Genomic DNA, 21,662 nt, shown 5'->3' with positions numbered 1-21,662 from the left:
GCTTACACCGCAAGAGGCGCTTAAATCGCACCTTGCCAAATCCTCTCACGTTGCCCCAAAAACTGGGCCAACTTCTAAGCTGAGCTTTGCTTGAGTGTTGTCCATGTATGCAGGAAATATATCCCACCCTGAAATACATAAAATGTATAAACACATTTGCGTCATCGAACAATCCAATCTGTGATTTTCTAGTGGATTTACTCTGCCGAATGATGGCCGAGTGACCGGATCACGCAGCAATGTAGTTACCAATCTGCGTCACGAGTACTTTATGTTTGTGCAAGACTGAACCATCGACACTGAACCGTGTATTTCTCGATTGACAGATTGAATGGCTCCGCAGGAGGGCCATTATTTTCGAATAATATTATCTCTGATTAGTCGTTGATTAATTCGATCGAATTTTACTACACTCTATAAGCTTTGAAGTGGTAAAAAAATCTTCACACAGTATCACTTCTAACTAAATTTCAATGTATTAAAACGCTTTGGAAACATTTGTTTCCGCATACCGGTGACGCCCTTCTGGGTGTAGAAATTGTGGACTGATTAACTGATTAGTCATACTAATCAAGCATTAAATCAACGTTAGAACCCTATTACAAACAGACAAGTGTCAAACGTTGAACCAAAAATTAATTAAAATGGATAGCCAAGGACGGAAAGTAATCGTGTGTGACAATGGAACTGGGGTAAGGTTATGCACATGTATATATTTATTTTATTGTACTAACGTACCTACTCTGCTTTCATTTATTGACCACATCATCAGTCAGTAAATTCGCTTCACCTGGCTTCACATAATCATTTTGTAATTGATTCACTTACAGATTTTTTCAGTTTCATAATCTTTATCATGTCATTTAAATATCGACAAACTCCGTAGTGAAAATATTTGAATTACTAGTAAACCCTTGTGGAATTCAGAAAAATCTGTGCCGTAACTAAAATTAAAAGTAGTTTGTGTACGAGAATGAAAATTTAAATTTCATATTATAAGTCCATTTTTTTTTTTCTCGACTCGTGGTGATTCTTGCCAAATTTTCAAGGTTTAAGGGTAATATTGTTCATTCGCCTTAGATTACAATTCATGATTAGTTCCTAAGTATGGTTGTTTAATGAAATTGAGTTTTCAACAAATGCTGAATTTGTTTACGTAACATTTCATTGATTGTAATCTCTACAGTTTTGCATACGTACAGTGAGATATTGAAAATAAAATTACATTTGTATTTGATTTCCCACAAATAAGATTTTTTCTATTTCAGTTCGTCAAGTGCGGATATGCAGGCTCAAATTTTCCAGCACATATATTTCCCTCGATGGTTGGACGGCCTATTATAAGAGCCGTTAACAAGATTGGAGACATCGAAGTTAAGGTATATTATCCAAGAAATTGTTTCTGTCCTACAGTTTCATATTCTTTAAAAACATTGAAAGTTGAAGAATAATTATGTTAATTACATATCTTTTATGCATTTAAAATTCAGTGTCTGTCTAAGAAATAAGAAATGAAACTTTTGAATAGTTTAATTAAAAAAACTGAAAATTTCAGGAGGAATTTTATGTCCGAGTAAGTTACTCCGCACAGTTACATGTGTCAGTGTGTTGTTCTTATCATTTTGTGTTCATTTGATGTTTATTAATGAATAATAATATCAGTAATAACAAATTTCAGTTGTATAACGTGATTTGAATGGTTACTCGTCATTTTGTTCTTTTACCTTACATTGCTTTTGGCCATGGAAAATAACGGGGATGAAAAAATATACTTCAGACATAATGTATAAAGAGACGGATGCAAAATTTATTCAAATTCTTTCCTCCCACACAATGGAAACTCACACGATTCAACTTCGACAGTAAAAAAAGCATCATTAAAAACTCAAAGTCAACACTTGAAACTACTTGAATTTTCTATTGAATTACTGAAAATTTCTGTCTTACCAAGTCCTAAAAATATTTTAGAACCATTTCTCGTATCTCTCAAACATTTCGCAAATTTTCTTTTATATACATATTGTCAGTTGATCTTTTGCTTCCACCTTACACAATCAAAGCAAACAAATTAGAAACGAATTATGTTGGGTGTGCCTTTAACCAATCATAAATTGCTGCTTTCTTTCTCAATTATGAACAGAACTAATTAAAAATGTTCTGTTAAAGAAAAAACCCTTAATTTAAAGGTGTCCTCAAACACCAGTCAAATTTAAAATGTACAGATTTTGACATTGTATCTATTGACGTTTGAAAATCGATATTCATCTATATGATAAATGATGTCACATTTGCTATAAAATTGCAGAGATTTACTTACCTTTTCTCAATTTACTAATTTTCATGATTGCTGTATGAGATTAAATATAAATGCAACAACAATAAATGCACAACATCTTTGTGGTATTCAATCACAATTCATTGTTGCTAATTTTTTCGACGAATGTCAAGTTGGGATGTACGTATACTTAAAAACGAAAATTAAAACAAAAAAAAAAAATGTTCAAGTTAAATTTGTTTCAATATGTAAACGTATATTACATAATCAGTCTATACATGTTTGTGTGTTATTACCGCTCGCATAGGATATGCCAGTAAGTTTGACGACATGTTATGGTTATTCAATATCCTGAAAAAATTCTATAGTTGTGTAATAACTTTTTTTTGGCACATAACGAATAAGTATAATTTCCATGGCGTTATTTTGTTCTATGCACTATTACGTAAAATGCTGTAAACTGTATAGAATGGAAGTGAATTCAATATACTTATGCAAATAAATACAATTGATGATAACTGCTAGTATGTATGTACATATGTGTATGTGTGTATAGGAATGATTGTTATTCAATCAACTAACAGCATGCACGTTTTTTTATCCAAAGCGCACAGACGTGAGTTCCTTTAAAATTATCCTAAAACTTGCATACGATGTGTAGTATGAAAATAACTGAAGAATGTAACGTGTTTGGTAACGCAATTTTACTACGCAAAAGAAGTTCCCTGCGCTATTCAGATGAACGAGAAATCGTTCAATTCGAAACAGTCGCAAGACCTACAGCCGAGATTGCTTTTTTGCAGGACTTGATGGTAGGCGACGAAGCGAGTAAACTTCGTTCAATGCTCGAAGTTAGTTATCCTATGGAAAATGGAATTGTCAGGTGAGCTTTATCAAACGGAACAGTTTTCTATCTGCACTTGAATTAACTCCTTCCCAAAAATGAACTTCAACCCTGACTGAATCCATTTCAAACGATACTGTCAGGTCAACCACAAGTCTATCTATTTGGGCATAAACATGATCTTTTCGTGAAATTATATTGTGAGTATTCTCATTTTGAAAGGCAAAATCGTTGATCGTCAAAAAAAAATAGCAACCTCTAATTTTCATTAAGTGCTGTAATTACCTACGATATTTAAATTGTTTATTCAAATTCCAATGAACGTTCTTCATTTTGTTCAAATATTTACTGGTATATTCAAAATACTTTGTAATTAACTAGCCGCTGTTGTTCCGTAAATCCAAAGTCAGTATAAACAACGATCCTTATGTTAATTGTAAACAGTTTTACAATTCTGTAGTGGATTTCAAATGGAAATCAAAAATTAAGAAAATTATAAAATAAAAAGCGAACTTGTCTTTACACATTTTATGATTTTCTATTATCAGCATCCCTTATACTCATAACTAGAGTACTGATAACTTTGTAAAAAAAATATATTTGTCATGTATATATTATATACATATATAGAAAGAGAGAGATTGATGCTATGACTTGTGTTTGATCTGCCTATGTGATTGCAAAAGCGATAAGTTCAAAATTCAACGTACTCAAATTAACAGGAATTGGGAAGACATGTGCCACGTATGGGATTACACGTTTGGCAAAGAAAAAATGAATATAAATCCAAAAGAGTGCAAAATATTACTGACAGAACCGCCAATGAATCCAACAAAAAATCGTGCGAAGATGATAGAGGTGAGGGAGTTTTCCTTAAATTGACAATTATGGTAGTGAAACCAGTAATCATGAACGTTGATAATTGATAAATTCATTTTATTTATGCAGGTAATGTTTGAAAAGTATGGATTCGATGGCACATACATCGCCATTCAGGCTGTTCTCACGCTCTACGCACAAGGTTTGCTCAGCGGAGTAGTTGTGGACTCTGGAGATGGTGTGACTCACATTTGCCCGGTTTATGAAGAATTCGCCCTGCCGCATCTGACGCGAAGATTGGATATAGCTGGGCGTGATATTACTAGATATTTAATAAAACTGTTACTGTTGCGAGGCTACGCATTCAATCACTCGGCAGATTTTGAGACTGTTAGAATGATGAAAGAGAAGCTGTGTTATATTGGATACAATATTGAAACAGAGCAAAGGTTAGCCCTTGAGACGACGGTCCTTGTGGAACCTTACACAGTGAGAAATATTTCTTGATCTTTATTTCTACATGCTTCGGAATTTTAATAATAGAAACGGAAAAAATTAAGTGAGAAAAATTCCAGCTTCCAGATGGCCGAGTTATCAAAGTTGGCGGAGAACGGTTCGAAGCACCCGAAGCTCTTTTTCAACCGCATCTAATCAATGTCGAAGGCCAAGGAATAGCGGAACTTGTTTTCAACACTATCCAAGCCGCGGACATTGATATTCGAAGTGAACTTTACAAGCATATTGTTCTCAGCGGGGGTAGCACTATGTATCCTGGACTTCCATCCAGGCTGGAACGTGAACTGAAGCAACTCTACCTTGAACGAGTTCTCAAAAACGATATTGACAAATTATCGGTTGGTTTCAAGCTATTTGAAATTCATTGACAGTACCTTTCAATATCACGTGTTCAATTTTCTTTTACATATGTTATTTTTTTATTATTTTTTTTTTTCCCCATGTTGAATTGAATCAAATACGCTTGGGTCAATGCCTCCAATCAATTGCACGGTTTTTTATGGAAATTTTGTCGATTCATTGGTCAAACTTTTATTTCAGAAATTTAAGATCAGGATCGAAGATCCTCCAAGGCGCAAGGACATGGTGTTTATTGGTGGTGCAGTGTTGGCAGAAGTCATGAAAGACCGTGACTCGTTCTGGATAACGAGGGAAGAATATGAAGAAAAGGGTCTTGGCGTACTAAACAAATTGACTGCCCGTTCTAGTTAAAGAAATATTCGTTTAGAATAAAAAACGAAACGAAACCCAAATCGTATGAGATGATCATACAATGAAAATTTTCATAAGTGACACAAAGTGAAGGATTTTTGTAACTGGAACTGGTTACAAAGTATCCAATTCCATTTTGGAAATGTGCTTGGATATTGTTACACACCGTTTAAAATTACTTATTAATACTAACTGTGTATTTCGATAATGAAAAGTTAAATAACATTTAAACATCCAAAATTTCTGTTAAAAAATCGAACACTTTATTTTTTTTTCGTCATTATTAAATATGACAGATAGCGATAAGATAAGACTCTACAGAGTGAACCAAGTTCGAGGGTACGACGTGTTACAAATGAAAGATTATCATTCATATTATTGCAATTAGATATTGGTTCTATGGTATCAACGGTCAATTTGATAAGCAGTATAATTTCATCGCCTAGATTTAGAAATGATGCAATGCCTAAACGGGGCTTTTCGCGTCAACTAAGCCACTTTTGTTCGTAAAATAAAAATTAACTGTCAAAAACTCAGTCTTCCTCTGGCACCTCAATGCTGTAGGTCACGGCAATACAGACATACGTTAATTTTTTTTTACTAGAAAATCATTGGAACGATTTTATATAGAGTGTGAAAAATTCTCTACTGAATGCAAAGAAGGTGTCTCAGTTGTCGAGTTAAACAACTCACTGACAAGAAGTAGCAAATTGTGTAATAAATATTGATTATGTATGAATTATTCTAGCACTATGAACCGTACTTTCTACATCTACTTAAAAATAGTTCTAACCAGGTGCATTTATAAAATTCATTAAGTCAAGAAGGATTTAAACGAAACAGATACATAGATATATCGATATGTAGGATCGTTTGGAATGCTTTCATTTTTAGTGTATATTTTAGATAATATTATTCTTATTATTATTATTACCATTATTATCCAGATATCACTTCATTGTTGTACATACATAGCCTCGGCTAAACGAGACAGTTTTGTATTTTGGATCAGAACTTCAGCAAAAATAAATTTACCTATTGTAAAAGTTACTACCTCTGTATGTATATATATGTAGTGGAAAACTGTACATAATGTACGCATAAAAATTGTAAATGTGTTCGCTATTCGAAATAGGCAATTGAAAATCATTAAGGGCGTTGCCTTAAACCCATTGAATGAGATTTCTAGCAGTCATGATTTATCGCTTGATGTTGACATTTTGCAACAATAGAATTTTAAACTCCATTCCATCCTATTCTCCTTGTCAAGCGTATCAAATTTTTGTTTTTAACAAACAGCGTTAAATAATTATAAACTAGTTATATTACATTAAATTTATATTATTTTTATTATGCAAAATTTTAAACCTTTCATAATAAAGAAAAAAAATACGCACGGACACTTATACTTTGGCCACATGTTGATTCAAGATATATTGAACCATTCTACAAGTGTTTAAAATCTTTGTAATCATGTGAAATCAATGAATTTGCGACAGTTTTGCAACACTTTTTAGTATTCTGCGGACTTTTTCGAAATCCTGAAGACCTTCGGAAATATCTGAAATATTTGGATTTGTCATTCTAACAATCACTGTTCAAACTGACAATGAGCAGAATTACGTCTTTCACAGCTGATTTTACGTTCGAATCTCATTTTTTGAAAAGTAAACCAAGCGTTAACAATCTGTATTCAGTAATCACAAAGCGAAAAATTTTCCAATATATTTAAAATAAAAATAATACAATTAGAACATTTTTAATTTTGAATTTTATATGTGTTGGCACCATCGAACATGCGGCCATTCATCGCTTTGGCGGTAACGTTACCAGCTTTGCCGTTGGGCACTTTCCTTTTACATCATTGTTTGACACATTACGACACCGAGTAATTTCATTGGCCTATTCCGTTAGATCCAACCAATAAAATCACTTGGTGTCGATTTGTGTCAGAAAATTGATGGAAAAGGGAAGCGCCCATTATATCCCGCGAATTCCGTACAAAGTGGAAATAATGAGACATTAGCACAAGAAATGTACGCCCTCGTTTGTTTGGCATATTATACTTATTGCTAGTTTTCGACAACTCAGTACTCATTGCCACACAGCGTTCCATGCGTAGTTCGATATACGTATACCTATACATACATGGATGCACACACTGTCACAATTTTGTATTCCGTGATTAGTAGTGTATAAATTTCTTCGCCGCAGTAAACATTAGCTTAATCATGGTATATTTAAATGATTCGACGTACGTTACAAAAATTTAATTCCCTATGTTCTTGTCTTTTATAACTTAGTAAGGGTAGGTTTCATAGTAATTTACTTTTGTGAGAAGTCCGCGGAACTGTTCTCTCGGGCGCGCTAGGCCTGCTAGGCATTCTGCACTCCTGTTCATTGTTCGTATTAGTTGGGTTCCGTTTGTGTTCCTCGCTCATCGCCGTGACGTGCGGGTATTTTCATCTTTCTACGCTGAAAACAAAGCAATACCGAACTTCATTGTCGTTTTGATATTTAAGTTAAGAACCTCCGGTATGCCGAAACGAAAAAATCATGCCCTTATCGACTCCGACAGCAGTGGAAGCGCGTCGGAAAGCGGATCTGACCTGGATAACGTAAGAATATAACCTTTACAAGATATGCCTGGTTCGTTTTACCGCCTTTAAAAATCGCCCGTGACCGAATTACGAAAAAAATAAACACACGTGTACGAAATGAGCTATTGTAAGAAACCATCTCTTCATAAAAAACGCATCTGTCCTGCTGCAGTATCGTATATTTAAAGAATACAAATGCTCGATTGATGCAGTATTTTGTGTTTTACCATCTAACCTCAAAGCTTCAATCTTATACGATGATGCATTCGCTGTCGGGCGTTTTTTTTCTGTATGATAATACATTAGTTTTTATTCCAATTTGATTATTAAGGTCAAGATATTTTTCTTTTCGGTTCTGCTCATCGATTTTCATTACTTCTCTCAGATTTTATCAATCTTTGTTTCACTTATTACTGCAAACAGGATTTACTCTCTCTGGCGAAGAAGAAAAAAGGCAAATCACAGGAAGACTCCCAATCGAACAACGAAGATGCTACTCACAGTGATGTTAAACAAGCCAAGCAAGCAGACAGCGATACTTCCGACTCTGATGATGATTGGGGTGCGAAGGGCGGTTCAAAAACCAAGAAGAAAAAGCAACCTGCCAAACGTAGTAAGAGGAAAGTTACCAAGTCGAGCAGCGATGATAGCACGAGTGAAAAAGATGACGCTAAAGTATCGGAGCCCGAAGAAGGTTGGCATTCGTTTATATATCATAAAATTTTGTTCATTACCAAGCAAACGAAATTGAGGATATTTCACTCATATTCATTCGTTGTTGTGAATTTGTTGTGAATTGTGTAAATGATTGAAAAGATTCCTTGAAGAAAATCAGGACAACTGCATTTAAATACTGTATTAGAACAATATGATGCATGTTAAAGTCTGTAATGAGCTGTACAAAAAATTAATAATCCACTGCAGCGAATTTACTCTAGATAAGAGCAAAAAGTTGTAAAAACAACAATGTCTAGGCACATCTATTGCAAAAATCAGAGATTCTTTATTCGGCCTACACTAGTACAAATTTTTTGGATTTAATCAAGACTAGTTCGAAAAATAAAATTTTTACTACATTTTGGTCAAAATATAAGAATTATCATAACTTACCGGTATCAAATGTTAGTTTGCCTTCCAGATTATTTGACATAAAAATTTATAACTCTTAGGAGAAGTCTCTGATTCCGATGGAAGTGATTCGGAATCAAGTCAGGAAGAATTCAACGATGGTTATGATGATAAATTGATGGGAGATGCGGAGGATCAGGCCCGTCTTGCACAGATGACTGAAAAAGAACGGGAGCAGGAAATTTTCAAGCGCATAGAACAGCGAGAAATTATGAAGACCAGGTTTGAGATAGAGAAAAAGTTGCGCCTAGCCAAGAAACAGGAGCTGAAAAAGCAGAAAGAGTCTAAAAAGAAGGATAAAAGTACAGATGAAAAGAAGTTCGATCGAGCTCCTGATCCCAAAGAGAGAAGCAAAGATCGTAAGAAGACGATCGAAGAAAAGCAAGACAAGAAATTCCATGCTATGTCACTGCTCAAGGCTAGACGTGAAGAGAAAAAAGAAAGAGGTAAACCATTCCCACAATTCATTCACACTGACAATAATTTCAATGTTTATTGAAATTAATCCATGTACTTTATGTGTAGAAGAGAAAGAGAAGCAGAGGATAGAGTTGCAGCAGCAGCAATCCAAAGATGCTGAGGAAGAGGAACTAGAAGATGATCACAAAGGCGGTTCTAACAAGACTAAGCTCAAAGCTTCAGATATTTATTCAGATGATAGTGGATCATCAGACAGCCAAGAAGAAGATGAACCTGCAAGAACCACATCACAACGTAGATCCTCGTCTAGTGACAGCAGAGATTCAGACTCAGAGACGGACAAAAAGTAAGTATTCCACCTTTCTTAAACGTATAACTGAGCAATTAAGTTTCTAAAAAAATTAACTATTTCTCAAATTTCTTAGACTTTCAAAATTTGGTACCTTTACAACTGAACTTGAAATAATATAACAATTAAATGTGTTATTTTAAAACAGTCAGTGATTTTTAAATTTATTAATTTTAGCCTGTTTTTTACTGTCTGTAGTTTTGTCAAAATATTATACACTACTTTTTTATTTTTCAATCTAAAGCAATATGGAATTATCGGCAAATTGTTCACATATATGAAGTATACGAATTTTCCTATTCTTCAATTCTCAAAATAACGAAGATATTGAAAGATACCATAAATAAAAGATTAAGCACTTCTCTTTGAATTTTAAAAATGAATATCTTCGTGAGTAACTTTTTTATCAGTTCGAATCACCTATTTATTATTTTTCTGATTTTTTACACAGCAATACAATTTGTCAGGAATGGAAAGCTAAAAAATTATTCTGACTAAACGTAAATTAATCAATTTCAAATACAGATCTGTAACTAGCACCAAGACCAGACCAAAGAAGCCAATTTATGTGAACACTAAGGACGATCTGAACAAAGTTAGATTATCACGTCACAAAATGGAAAGATTCGTGCACCTTCCGTTCTTCGATCGAGTCGTACAAGGCTGTTTTGTCCGTATTGGGATTGGTAATAACAATGGTAAACCCGTATACCGTGTAGCTGAAATTAGTGGGGTTTGCGAAACGGGTAAAATATACCAATTGGGAGGTACAAGAACCAATAAGGGATTAAAGTTGAGACACGGAGCACAGGAGCGAGTTTTTCGATTAGAATTCGTCTCTAATCAAGAATTCACAGAGACTGAATTCTTCAAATGGAAAGAGACATGTGCACTGCAAGGAATTTCATTGCCAACGTTTGACGAAATTGAACACAAACTGAAGGATATAAAGGAAGCGCTTGTTTATGAATTTAAAGAAGAAGATATAGAGAAAATAGTCAGAGAGAAAGAAAGATTCAAGCAAAACCCGTCCAATTATGCTATGAAGAAGGCTCAATTGATGAGAGAAAGAGACGCAGCAAATTGCAGAGGTGATGATGAAACGGCGAGTCGACTTAATCTGCAGCTTGGAGAACTGGAAGAACGGGCTTCGGAACTAGACAAAATGCGAACTGCCACTATTTCCAGTATTTCGTACATCAATGATCGCAATAGAAAGCGAAACGTTGAAGAAGCTGAGAAAGCAATCATGGTAAGCTAATTTTCACTAAGTAACTTTCTCATTCATTTACATACCTTGAAAATATTCAGATTTTTCGGAAATTTTTTTTACAATTTCCATAACGTAAAGAATATTCAATGAATGCCATTGTGGTTCACATGATGAAACAAGATCTCCGTTTAAAAGATAAATTTCTTTCTCAATATCCCACTGCATGGAATTATTCGTTTCTCTTGATTTTGCATTGACTCAAAATTCCTCATTTCAACAGGAAGAAATTAAGGCTAACAAAGGTAAAAAAATTGACGATCCATTTACCAGACGGAGTACAAAGCCAAGAATGGTATTCAAACCAGATGAAGAGGAGGTAGCCACAGTACCTAGTAATAACTCTGGGAATAAGGGGAGCCCTCAGCAAACGGATGATGCGCCGACAACAAATAACGATAAGGAAAATGCTGAGGCAAAAAAGAAATCTGGAAGCGAGGATTTGTTCAATGCTCACGATTTTGACATTACGATAGATCTAGAAGTACCTTTACCTAGTAAGTAATGTGTCCCTATCAAATATTCGTATGAGAAAATGCGAGATATTTTTATAGGCAACTATATACTTTTCGAAAAAAAATTTTCTAGGCAATCCAGTCAGTGTTCTACCGAAACCAGTAAGCAACGTTAAAGATACGGGACCCCGGCGATCTTTGAACTTGGAGGATTATAAGAAGAAACGTGGTCTAATCTAACATTCTATACGCCTAGTAAAAATATTGGAAAAATATTTAACCAATAAATTAACGTTGTGAACTTGTAATTGTAAAATCATCCATGGCGATTGTAGACGTTGGGATCGTACGTGTTTGAGATGAAAAAAATTTGAGTTATCAAGGTTGCTGTTCAAATTGATGATACTTGCCTGTATCGTTCTTTTTTGTTTTCTTTATTAACGAAGAATCTTGTTCTTCACTGCTTCGTAGCAGACAAAGTTCTAGGTGGAGATTTAAAAAGTCGACTAGGTAACTGTGAAACTATACTGTAATTGGCATACGTTACGGTTTCATAAATGTGTAGTGTAAAATAAAAAGTATGCATCACATCTCTATTACGATAGTGATGAATCAAAGAAGACAAAACAAAGAATAGTAACAACGATAATAACATGAAAATTTAACACCACTACATCAGATATACCGTAATTGAGATTTTCCGTGTAAATCGAAGTTAAACATATTTAAATTAAGAAATTTGGTAAAATACAAAAATTACTAGATAGACGAGGAAATAGTTGGACATACTGAGTAATGAATATTTAGACAATTGTTTTATCTTTAATAACGTAAATTATACTTACAATATTATTCTAAAAATATTTGAAATCAAAGAAACGAAAACAAAAAATATTTCTATGCAAAAACTTCTATGTGTGCATGTGTTGATTGGGTTGTGCAAATGATGATATTAGTATTATTAAAGAGTATGATGATAGAATTAAATTTAAAGTACACAAAACAGGATCTTTTGATATAGTTTATTTTTATTATTACTATTATTTCCTTTTGATTCTTCGCGTCGTCACAGTACAACAAATTATAATCCGTATTCTTAATTAGATGGTTTCAAAGGACTCAGTCTTTTAATGATTCTTGAGCGTGGATCCTTGAAGCTGTTCTGTGGTTTCTTAGTTTAGGCTTGTTGCATTAATTAACAAAGTACGAGCAACTTGAAACATTTTCCAATTATTATTATTATTGTCCTTTAATAATCAGAAAGAAACGTTTTATATTAATAATATTATCTAACTAAATTTTCACAGCAAAAATTTGTATTACATTGTAAACCGTGGCTTTCCCCTGATAATGAGATTATAATAGTGAAACTATTGGTTACTTGACTGACTGCGTAGTCTGCTAATAGTACAATAGGAGACTGTTACTGTATGTAATTTAATTCCACGTATGGATCTATGCATATGTAAGTGTTAGCCTGTAATAATATGTAAGTATGATATTTCATTGGCGAATAAGTGCTACGCTAAATTTAAGTTCGTGAAAAACCGACATCTTAGGTGGTTGTGGAATATGATTGAACAATTACCTTGGTTAATGCGACGTAAAAATTATATAGTACACATACCTAATTGTTGGCAGATATTATATTTTGGTGATTGACGTGTGTATGACACATATTCATAACACATTACCAAGTACCCAAGTAACCACATAGTACCAAGAGCGCATTATTGCACTTATCGTCTTCAAGGCGACAGGGGGCACATCGTCTACTACAAATAGTTATGTGACATTTTTTTGGGATGATTTGAAGACCACAGCAGATGAACAATGTGTACCGCCATTGTTTTTTAAATAAAGTGCTATTTCCAAAAGCAACCTCCAAGAAGTTTGTTGATTGTTTTAAGTTTAATCAATTTGAGTTTCGTTTCTTATGTGTCATACGTCTCCCATAGCCATTTAAAATGAAAAAAGTAAATTCGCACATTGTGATCAAATTATTCTGCAATTTGGAATTGCAAACACACATCTAATAATCAAACATTTCTTAGAAATAAATTATGTAGCACGAAAGAAAATCAATTACAAAATTCTTATCTCATTCGGCAATCAGTGTATGTGAAGAAAAAAAAAATACTATCATTAAAAATTGTTACTCCCAATCTCAATAACACTCTTTCAATACAAATTTGTAACACCCACGATGACCAAGCTACAGGCGAGCTGCGAATATAATTATTTTAAATAGTATTCTAACATTCAATACAAATGTAAAATTTTTTGCAAGCCCTGATAGCTACAATATAATTCATTTATTTACACGACAAATTTAAGGAAAGGTTGCTTGATAAAAAGGTTTTTAGATCAGCTGCCAAACATCATCCTTAATTCCAATACTTAGATGTAGAGATCAAACACAAACGCATTGATATTTGAAAGTTTGTAAAATCAAGATTTCAATCGTGCCAAAAAGTAACTTTCAAATAGTGAAAAGCAGCCGAAATTAGTTTATAGCAAGTATCGTTTGCATCATCGCATCTTGTCTGGGCAATTGCACTTTTTTTTTGTATGAATGTTCGTTAATGAAATTCTGGCGTAAGTAAATCAGAGAATTGAATCAAATACAATTTTCAATGAATCAATTATAATTCTTGACTAATCGAATAGAGCTGACAGTGAATTAGTGATTTTTGAAACAAACAAAGCTTTGAAAATTGACAGTTCGATGAGAAGGGTCGTGCGCACGCGGCACGAGGGTCAGCTGCACACCGCTGCCCATATAAGGTAATTTCCCCATTTCGATGGCTCTGATTGGCCAAACAAAATGACACATCATATCGATGACTATTTAACAACTATTGGCAAAAATTTATTCCACCTGGTTTCAGGGCCGCTTTTGGCGACCAAGATACAGTGGCATCATCCCTAAGTTAAAGTTTGATCGTAATCAAAACACGAGTGAGTTCGCGGATGGATACTGCGACTAAAAAATAGTGATTCTATAAACTACTGACGTAACCGTGCTACGCCACTGCGCCGCGAAAAGTAGTCCTACCGGCGTGTACATGAGGCACAATATACGTAAATAATTTCAACCGTTCCGCCAAATGAGACACGAAAATAACGCGTTATCGATATAATCCACAAGCATAAATCCCCTGGACGTAAATCATTCGACCGGTTGAAAATGAGCGAAAAAAATAACGACAGCTATCAGCCGAATTGGAATCGTCTCAACAGCCAATCAGGAGTCGTCACGCGCATTGATACACAGGGAAAGGAAACTCCCTTCCCGTTTGAGCGCGACCCCCAACCGGACAGAGCTATCCAGTTCCACTCAATCGAGAACCCGTGAAAGTGGTGAAAAGTGCTTATTTATTTGGCTTCTTGGATTCCGTGAGATTTCAAAATGGTAAATACTAATCTATGCATAAATTTATTCCACATAGATGCGGTTCGTTAACCCGGCAATTGCGTACTTGGATCGTTAATTTTCTCACGTTTACCCGAAGGAATCACGCCGGTCGCCATTTATACCGTTGCCTTTAACACCGGAGCCGCAATTCTCGTTGCGTGCATCCCGGGTAACGGATATCGAACGTGAATCCTGGGCTAAACGCTTGTTCCCCGCATTCCCAATTTATCGCACCTGAAATATGTTATTAGTCGCGATGAACATTTCGGTAAAAGATTGTCGCAGGTCCTCGTGAGATGAATTATCACTTCTCGCAGTGTCGAGGTTGGGATTTTTCTTCTCTATCCTTGTCTCTCCTTCCTCCTCTTCCAGGATACGCTGATATGATTAATCACTTCACTTTTGTATGTACGAGAACATGTCATTTGGCAGCCCGCTCGCTCACTCACTGTAACATGATCAGACTTTCCAGGAAAATTCGTCACGCTAGAGTTAGGATATGAATCAACTCTCATCCGTTCCTCAACTCGGAGCGACGACCAAATTGCTGATTAAAAAATATCGCAACATTTTCTGGTTTCCTATTTCGTATCTTTAAAATTTCCTGTACACGTTATCATACGGGTAGTACGAAATCAATAGGTAATCTCAACATACCACCCTGTTAATTCAAATTGAAAACTCTCCAACCGCACGTTCGCAAGATTATCGAGTGGTTATTTCCACGTCGGATGATTAATCAGAGCGTAATATAATATGTATGCGAGCATACTTAACGGCATTTATTTAGCACTCCGTTCATTTGACACATCATTCCAGCAATTTAATTTGTGTACTCCTAGTAATCAGAATATGGACAATAAACAAACGGAACAACGAATTATCCAAATATGTAGTCGTACAAAAACGCACATACTTATTTGACAGATGCGGGAATACTTTGATAATTACGCGTATATGTAATTATTTTTACTGATAAGAACGAGACGCCCATACCAAAGCCGGCGTACTATTCGACGACTATTATCAGAATAAAAAAAATATTTCGTTCCCGCTTCTCTGTAACGCTGCGATCGATCGTATCGGAAGTCGTAGTGTTTTTAAATTGAAATAAGCATCAAGTTAGCCGGTTTGCGATAGTCGGGTGATAATTATTTTGCGCCTTAAGGTCTCTGTGTAAGTGGTCAGTAGAGACGAACGAAAAGTTCAATGACATTTTGCAACGTGGCTTTTTCACGTTTCAACTTAACGCAACCCAACGGCCCCGCGGCGGCTAGTATGAATCACCTTTCGTCTGACCTTGCAGAAGCTTTTAATGCCCTAAGGGTGCCGCCGCCCCTCCTACGCCTCTCGCCCTTACTTTTCACCCTCCCCTTTTACCCTACCGGACTGAAATATCGATCGCATCTAGCTGCATTCTACGTTACGTACAGACATACAAACATAAGTCGTGAGCCACGAAAATTGAGAAGAACCCTCCGGCAAACCAACGCTGAAAAATCACGTGCATGCGTAATTTATGCTGCTTCTTATATCCACTTTCGAGTACAAGCAAGAATTGATCATGTTGAAGTTAGTAACAACGTTATCGTATCGATTCATGCTGGAGAAAAACCGTTATTTTGTTTTGAAACTGTTTGAAATTCAGTAAACCGTAATAAAACAAAATATACTCAAACTTTGCAATCTTAGCTCCTTGAAAATCATTTTTAAAATAAGAAGATAGTTTTTTAAAATATTTTTTCCCAATGTTTCATCACGACAACGATAACATTACTAACTTCAACCTAGTAAGAATTAAATGAGTCACTCGGAACAATGGGAGTGTTTTGCGGTTGTCTGTTTGCACCGCGATAGTCACTTAATCGTAAGATATTTGTTGCCTTTTCAAAATCCACCGTGGTGATCATATCTTCGAATATATAATTAATCGATCATTGCAATTTTTTATTCTCTGTTATCAGCTATCTTTGCTGATACCTTATAAGCAGCATAGTATTATCTACGTTGTTTATACTCACCCACGCCTACGCTTACACCGAAATTCTTATTTGCGATTCGCGATTAATGATGATGAAAAGAACAATGGAAAATAATATAAACTTTTCTTGTACATAATTACTGGAGAACAAATATGGGAAATGTTTATATTTTAATCTATGACTGAATAAGTTCGTCGCGATCATTTTGCTGCCGCTACTAGTATAACGTATATGCAGCAACGCAAACTATTCGTACGATGTTACTCAATTACCGCGATCTCAAAATTTATAAATATTTCTAGAGAGCAGTGGGCGCTTTTCCACTTGGCTCGCTTAAAACCGAATATTATTTATAATGCCGGTCGAGTTGGCGTCTCTGGACCAACTGTCGATTTACTATGTCTCGGATATGCGGTAACCGTTGAATTTGTTCTCGCCTCAGAAACCAACAAATTTACCCGAATAATACGACGTAATTTTAATAACCTGACCATCTCTGTGTGGTTAATAAAAACAACAAATGACAATAGTTCGTTTTATATGCAAACCAGATATTTCTAATACATCGTAACATACATGTAACAAAAAGGTTAAATATACCAAAGCTTCGAAAAACGATAGCGCAAATCCTTTGATTTAAGCTTGTAGTTTTGGATGAAGATTTAATTTTATCTCAGTGGAACGTGCGAGAGACGACGGACGAACGACGTCTGATCGTACGGCTGGACTAGAAGTAGGTAGACAAACAAAAATAAAACCTTCCCACGCGCGAATTTGACGCTAAAAGAGAAACGGACGATCTATTTCCAAAGTTATTTTCTTAACCCTCTCGAGAAACAGCAGAAGCAGGCGGTAACCACAGTGACTCGATCACTCGCTGTACGAAAAATAACCATACGTATATAAACTCTGCAATTTCCATTCCTGGACCTGTTTTGTTTTTACGATTTTACGAACATTCCGCGTAATTACAAATTGCAGTGTTACATTTTTTGCCAATGTACCTGTGGCTATAAACTTTGATCATTTGTGTGTTAGCCGTATATGTAGACCGCAGTATTTAGGCTAAGGGTGCGTGCCGATATTAGCTCCTAGTACTAGCTCTGTTTTAGTTACACTTTTCCTGAATCTAGCCAATGGAAGGTGCCCTTTAGGATGCCCTTTCCTAGGGAAAGTGTAAAAAGTGTAGAAAGTGTAACTAAAACGAACAGAGCTACTGTCAACAGTTTTTTTCTTTTTTTCTTATCTATTTTACCCTGCCGAGTTTGTGACTAGCTCCGTTTCAGTCCTAGGGAGTTTCGGAACGCACTCTAAGGGCGTGTTCGAAAATTGACTGAAAGTACTGTCAGTACTGAAAATCTACAGTATACGTCACTTGGACTGTACCATTTTCAGTACTGACAGTACTTTCAGTCAATTTCCGAACACGCCCTAAGTACGCGGCATAAACTAGACGACGAACCTGATTGTAAAATTTTATTCGCGTGCGCGTGTGTCGATGACCTTCGAAACTTGACCGTATTTGGTATCCCCTTAATAAAGATCGCTGATCCTTTAACGGCGGCTTTGTATCCATGTATACAACTGCTCGTGTGTACACTGTACGTAGGCCGTGTTCGAAAATTGACTGACAGTACTGTCAGCAATCTTTTATCTCTTTTGCGCTTCCAAGTTCGTGAATAGCTCTGACTCCGTCCTAGCGAATTTTCAGTACTGTCAGTCAATTTACGAACACGGTCGTAGATTCTAGCTCAGGGCCTGACAGTAATTAAACAGGAATTGTCACAACGCGCGGTGCTTGGCGCTGCGTCATTCGGCGTTCGGAAACGTGTTACATTGCTGAAAGTTGTCAAATTTCGTTCTATACCGATTACTGATGCGCGATTTATTCTTTTCTTTTTTATTGTTATTTTCACAACAAATAAATACAGCAATGTGCGAAAGAATCTGGAGATTCTTTCTTAATCGAATGTATGCAATCTTATTTTCTCGTGCTATTTCGCTTCGCGCAAATGAATAAAACTGTAGTTTTTTTTATTTCTTTATTTCACAATATAAATTCAAATGAATGCTTGATTACCGAAATTCAAGAATAACGTATTTCAGTATTTTCTCTGTTTGGTCGTGGTTGCTGATCGTCGGTATTAAACATAGGTATAATCGGTTAAAAAAGCGGAAATTGAACTTGGAATTCAGGAAAGCGTTTATCCTATATGTCAATGTTATATTACGTAAATATGCGATAGAAATCACGATAAAAACGAAGATGAAGTTAGCATTGTTAAATTTTGCATGACAAATTGAAACAAAAGTCCATATTTTAAAACTTTCAAATGACTGATGGAGTTGATGAGTTTGCAAAGTATGAATATGTTTCGCTATTTCTAACAATCTTAATATTGAGATTAAATAATTAATTAAATAATTATATTAACATTGTGAAGTTTAACGTCATCAGTAATGACATAAATCAAATAGATGACAGTAATGGTTTTTTTTCAGTGAACTAAAACTCTAAAAAACGAACTGAAGTAATTACAAAAAAAAAAATCACCAAAGCTTCGAAAGGTTGTTCTTCGAAAAGTTTATATCTATTTTTTCCGGAATAACCGCAAAAATCTAATCATTAACCAAGAACTTACCACTGCTTTACTTTCTTTATTGTGGGGAATATAGAAAACGATGTTTCACTGTGCTACAGGGAATATTTTGTCTCATGCATTTAATCAAAAAGGAATAGATGAATGAATAATAAAATAATGTTAACGATGATTGCAGGCATCTGGTGTGACTGTAGCAGACGCCTGCAAGACGACATACGAGGAAATAAAGAAGGACAAAAAACATCGGTATGTGATCTTCCATATCAAAGATGAGAAGCAGATCGACGTAGAAGTGATTGCACCCCGAGAAGCAACCTACGATGCTTTCCTTGAAGACCTGCAAAAGGGCGGTCCTGAAGAATGCCGCTATGGTCTATTCGATTTTGAATATACCCATCAATGTCAGGGAACCTCAGAGGTAAAGCCTCTTTCAACGTTGAGTCGAAATTGACTATTGAACATAATTTGTCTAAGACATTGTTGCAATAATAATTTTTCTTTGTGGTATTTGTTGTTTGCTTTGCTATGATCGTTGAGTCAATAAGATAAGTGCAGCCAATACTAGCATATTTGAACTCCTAGCTTTTTATTCTCAGTGAAACTTTTAAATCTCGGTATATCTGGGATTGAAAAATTTATCGTCCACTTTTTTCTAAATTTTTTTTCAGAATTCTTGATTAATATATTGCCATAAAAACCAAAGCCAAGACCCGATGATTATAAGCAATTGCAAATGGTTTATATTTTGCTGATTGAAACATCATTTCACGCGGTTGCATATGGTGCGCACAATTTGCTTAACGTACCAATTATACAATACGTGCATCTAACAATATTACGAGTAGAATCTGAGTCAAAACTAAAATTATCAGCGCATTGTGGTATTATTAGCTGCACAGTTATATTATTGATATTTATACTCTGTCCTGAAATGACAACTATCAGCATTACATACATTTATTTTAAATCGAAAATACAGTTTGATCACTAAATACATTTGATTTCTTTCTCTTCACTAGGCTTCCAAGAAACAAAAACTTTTCCTGATGTCGTGGTGCCCTGATACTGCTAGAGTTAAGAAGAAGATGTTGTACTCTAGCTCATTTGATGCCCTGAAAAAATCTTTGGTCGGTGTGCACAAGTCTGTTCAAGCAACGGACCTAGCAGAAGCATCCGAGGAGGCTGTCGAAGAGAAACTTCGAGCCAATGACCGGAATTAAAAAGACTAATTCCAATAACCCAAAAAATAATAATTATTATTAAATAAAGAAGAAACAAAAAAAATCCCTTACCCCATATATCGCTCTGTACTCTACCATCAAACGTTTCAGGGGTTCACTTTTTACATATTTTTCACTCTTCAGCCAATTATTATTGGATATCATGCTACATACATTTATTATTCAGCAAATGAGGGGAGGGGAGGGGGGGAGTGAAGGATTGATTGATGGGTACAGGCTTTGATTGATTACAAAGAAGGGCGTAGCAAACGAGGGGAAACATTTTTGTTTTCATATTGTGAACGTTGTGTGAATCTGTCTGATATACATAATAATAATAATAATATTAATATTAATTAATATTCTGCTATTACAATTAAAGATAATGTAATAATTATTATTATTGAGTTATGAAAAGCAGTCAAAGAAAAAATAAAAGAAGAGGGGAAGAAAATGTATGCATCAGTTCAGAAGGAAAAAAAATCGGAACAACAAATCAATTGAACTGCAGTAATCATAATTGACAAGAATATTTCGTTTTTGTCACAGGCTGTATAATGTTTAAATTAAACTCATTTCATAATGATTCATTGTGTTATACTTTAATCACGCCTACACATACAATAACTTTTCCATATCGTGTACAGATTAGAACTGGAAATTTTATCGTCATTGATGAATGACCAACTGTTATCTTTACTCGCTCTCACCACAAACAATTTCCTGGTTTCGGACTAATTATCCAAGAACATAAACTAAGTGGGTTTGTTACTGGTATACTACCAAGAAACCGCGTAGTGTTAAAGAAATTGAAAAATTCGATATTCATTACACTTCTTGAATCTTCTAACTTTATTCTGCTTACCTCTTTAGTAAATTAGCATGTGCAGGGAAATGCAACTGGAATCGCCAAGTCTTATGTTTCTCCATAGCATTTCGCTACTTGCTTTTAGCCCATCAAAAATAAGAACAACCAATCCATGAAAAATTTTTGAAAATGCATGTTATGATTTTTCATAAGGCGGAGACCAAAATTGTTGAAGACTGTCCAC

At 35.1% G+C, this 21,662-nt stretch overlaps 3 protein-coding genes and 1 long non-coding RNA gene across 6 annotated transcripts; 3 read left to right on the top strand and 1 right to left on the bottom strand.

Annotated features, from left to right (window-relative positions):
- The first annotated feature begins 273 nt into the window (after positions 1-273).
- Positions 274-6,215, top strand: Arp2 (Actin-related protein 2). 3 transcript variants are annotated; one of them, XM_046635708.2, is made up of 8 exons: positions 274-692; positions 1,269-1,379; positions 1,556-1,573; positions 3,079-3,158; positions 3,842-3,977; positions 4,068-4,427; positions 4,514-4,792; positions 4,995-6,215. In XM_046635708.2, the coding sequence occupies exons 1-8, from the start codon at positions 645-647 to the stop codon at positions 5,163-5,165; spliced, it is 1,203 nt and encodes a 400-aa protein (XP_046491664.1). In that variant the 5' UTR covers positions 274-644; the 3' UTR covers positions 5,166-6,215. The 3 variants fall into 3 exon arrangements, with proteins under 3 accessions (XP_046491664.1, XP_068993994.1, XP_046491666.1); XM_069137893.1 differs by lacking the exon at positions 1,556-1,573 and having other exon boundaries at positions 1,269-1,373; positions 3,064-3,158; XM_046635710.2 differs by lacking the exon at positions 1,556-1,573.
- Positions 6,216-7,114: 899 nt separating this feature from the next.
- Rtf1 (RNA polymerase-associated protein Rtf1) lies at positions 7,115-13,264 on the top strand. Its single transcript, XM_046635701.2, has 7 exons — positions 7,115-7,783; positions 8,189-8,459; positions 8,935-9,339; positions 9,419-9,659; positions 10,188-10,914; positions 11,156-11,429; positions 11,521-13,264. Exons 1-7 carry the CDS (start codon positions 7,703-7,705, stop codon positions 11,625-11,627), a joined length of 2,106 nt encoding a protein of 701 aa, XP_046491657.1. The 5' UTR covers positions 7,115-7,702; the 3' UTR covers positions 11,628-13,264.
- On the bottom strand, positions 12,522-16,977 carry LOC124223579 (uncharacterized). The gene is made up of 2 exons (XR_006884326.2): positions 16,827-16,977; positions 12,522-15,253 (listed from the first exon to the last, which is right to left on the bottom strand). It is a non-coding gene; the product is annotated as an uncharacterized lncRNA (long non-coding RNA).
- Positions 14,648-21,196, top strand: tsr (Cofilin/actin-depolymerizing factor homolog tsr). Its single transcript, XM_046635712.1, has 3 exons — positions 14,648-14,802; positions 19,566-19,808; positions 20,410-21,196. Exons 1-3 carry the CDS (start codon positions 14,800-14,802, stop codon positions 20,608-20,610), a joined length of 447 nt encoding a protein of 148 aa, XP_046491668.1. The 5' UTR covers positions 14,648-14,799; the 3' UTR covers positions 20,611-21,196.
- Positions 21,197-21,662: the final 466 nt, after the last annotated feature.

Source organism: Neodiprion pinetum, chromosome 7 (genome assembly GCF_021155775.2).
Source record: "Neodiprion pinetum isolate iyNeoPine1 chromosome 7, iyNeoPine1.2, whole genome shotgun sequence".
NCBI lineage: Eukaryota > Metazoa > Arthropoda > Insecta > Hymenoptera > Diprionidae > Neodiprion > Neodiprion pinetum.
The sequence above is the reverse complement of the archived record's forward strand: the minus strand, read 5'-3'. Positions and strand labels throughout refer to the sequence as shown.

What these genes read in the sequence shown, in the direction of transcription:
- Arp2 (XM_046635708.2), top strand. Translation starts at nt 645, where the DNA reads ATGGATAGCCAAGGACGGAAAGTAATCGTGTGTGACAATGGAACTGGG. An exon ending in TCCTTGTGGAACCTTACACA is followed by an intron (nt 4,428 to 4,513) that starts GTGAGAAATATT and finishes GAAAAATTCCAG; the next exon opens with CTTCCAGATGGCCGAGTTAT. An exon ending in ACGATATTGACAAATTATCG is followed by an intron (nt 4,793 to 4,994) that starts GTTGGTTTCAAG and finishes CTTTTATTTCAG; the next exon opens with AAATTTAAGATCAGGATCGA.
- Rtf1 (XM_046635701.2), top strand. Translation starts at nt 7,703, where the DNA reads ATGCCGAAACGAAAAAATCATGCCCTTATCGACTCCGACAGCAGTGGA. An exon ending in TGAAGAGAAAAAAGAAAGAG is followed by an intron (nt 9,340 to 9,418) that starts GTAAACCATTCC and finishes CTTTATGTGTAG; the next exon opens with AAGAGAAAGAGAAGCAGAGG. An exon ending in AAGCTGAGAAAGCAATCATG is followed by an intron (nt 10,915 to 11,155) that starts GTAAGCTAATTT and finishes TCATTTCAACAG; the next exon opens with GAAGAAATTAAGGCTAACAA.
- tsr (XM_046635712.1), top strand. An exon ending in AATGTCAGGGAACCTCAGAG is followed by an intron (nt 19,809 to 20,409) that starts GTAAAGCCTCTT and finishes TCTCTTCACTAG; the next exon opens with GCTTCCAAGAAACAAAAACT.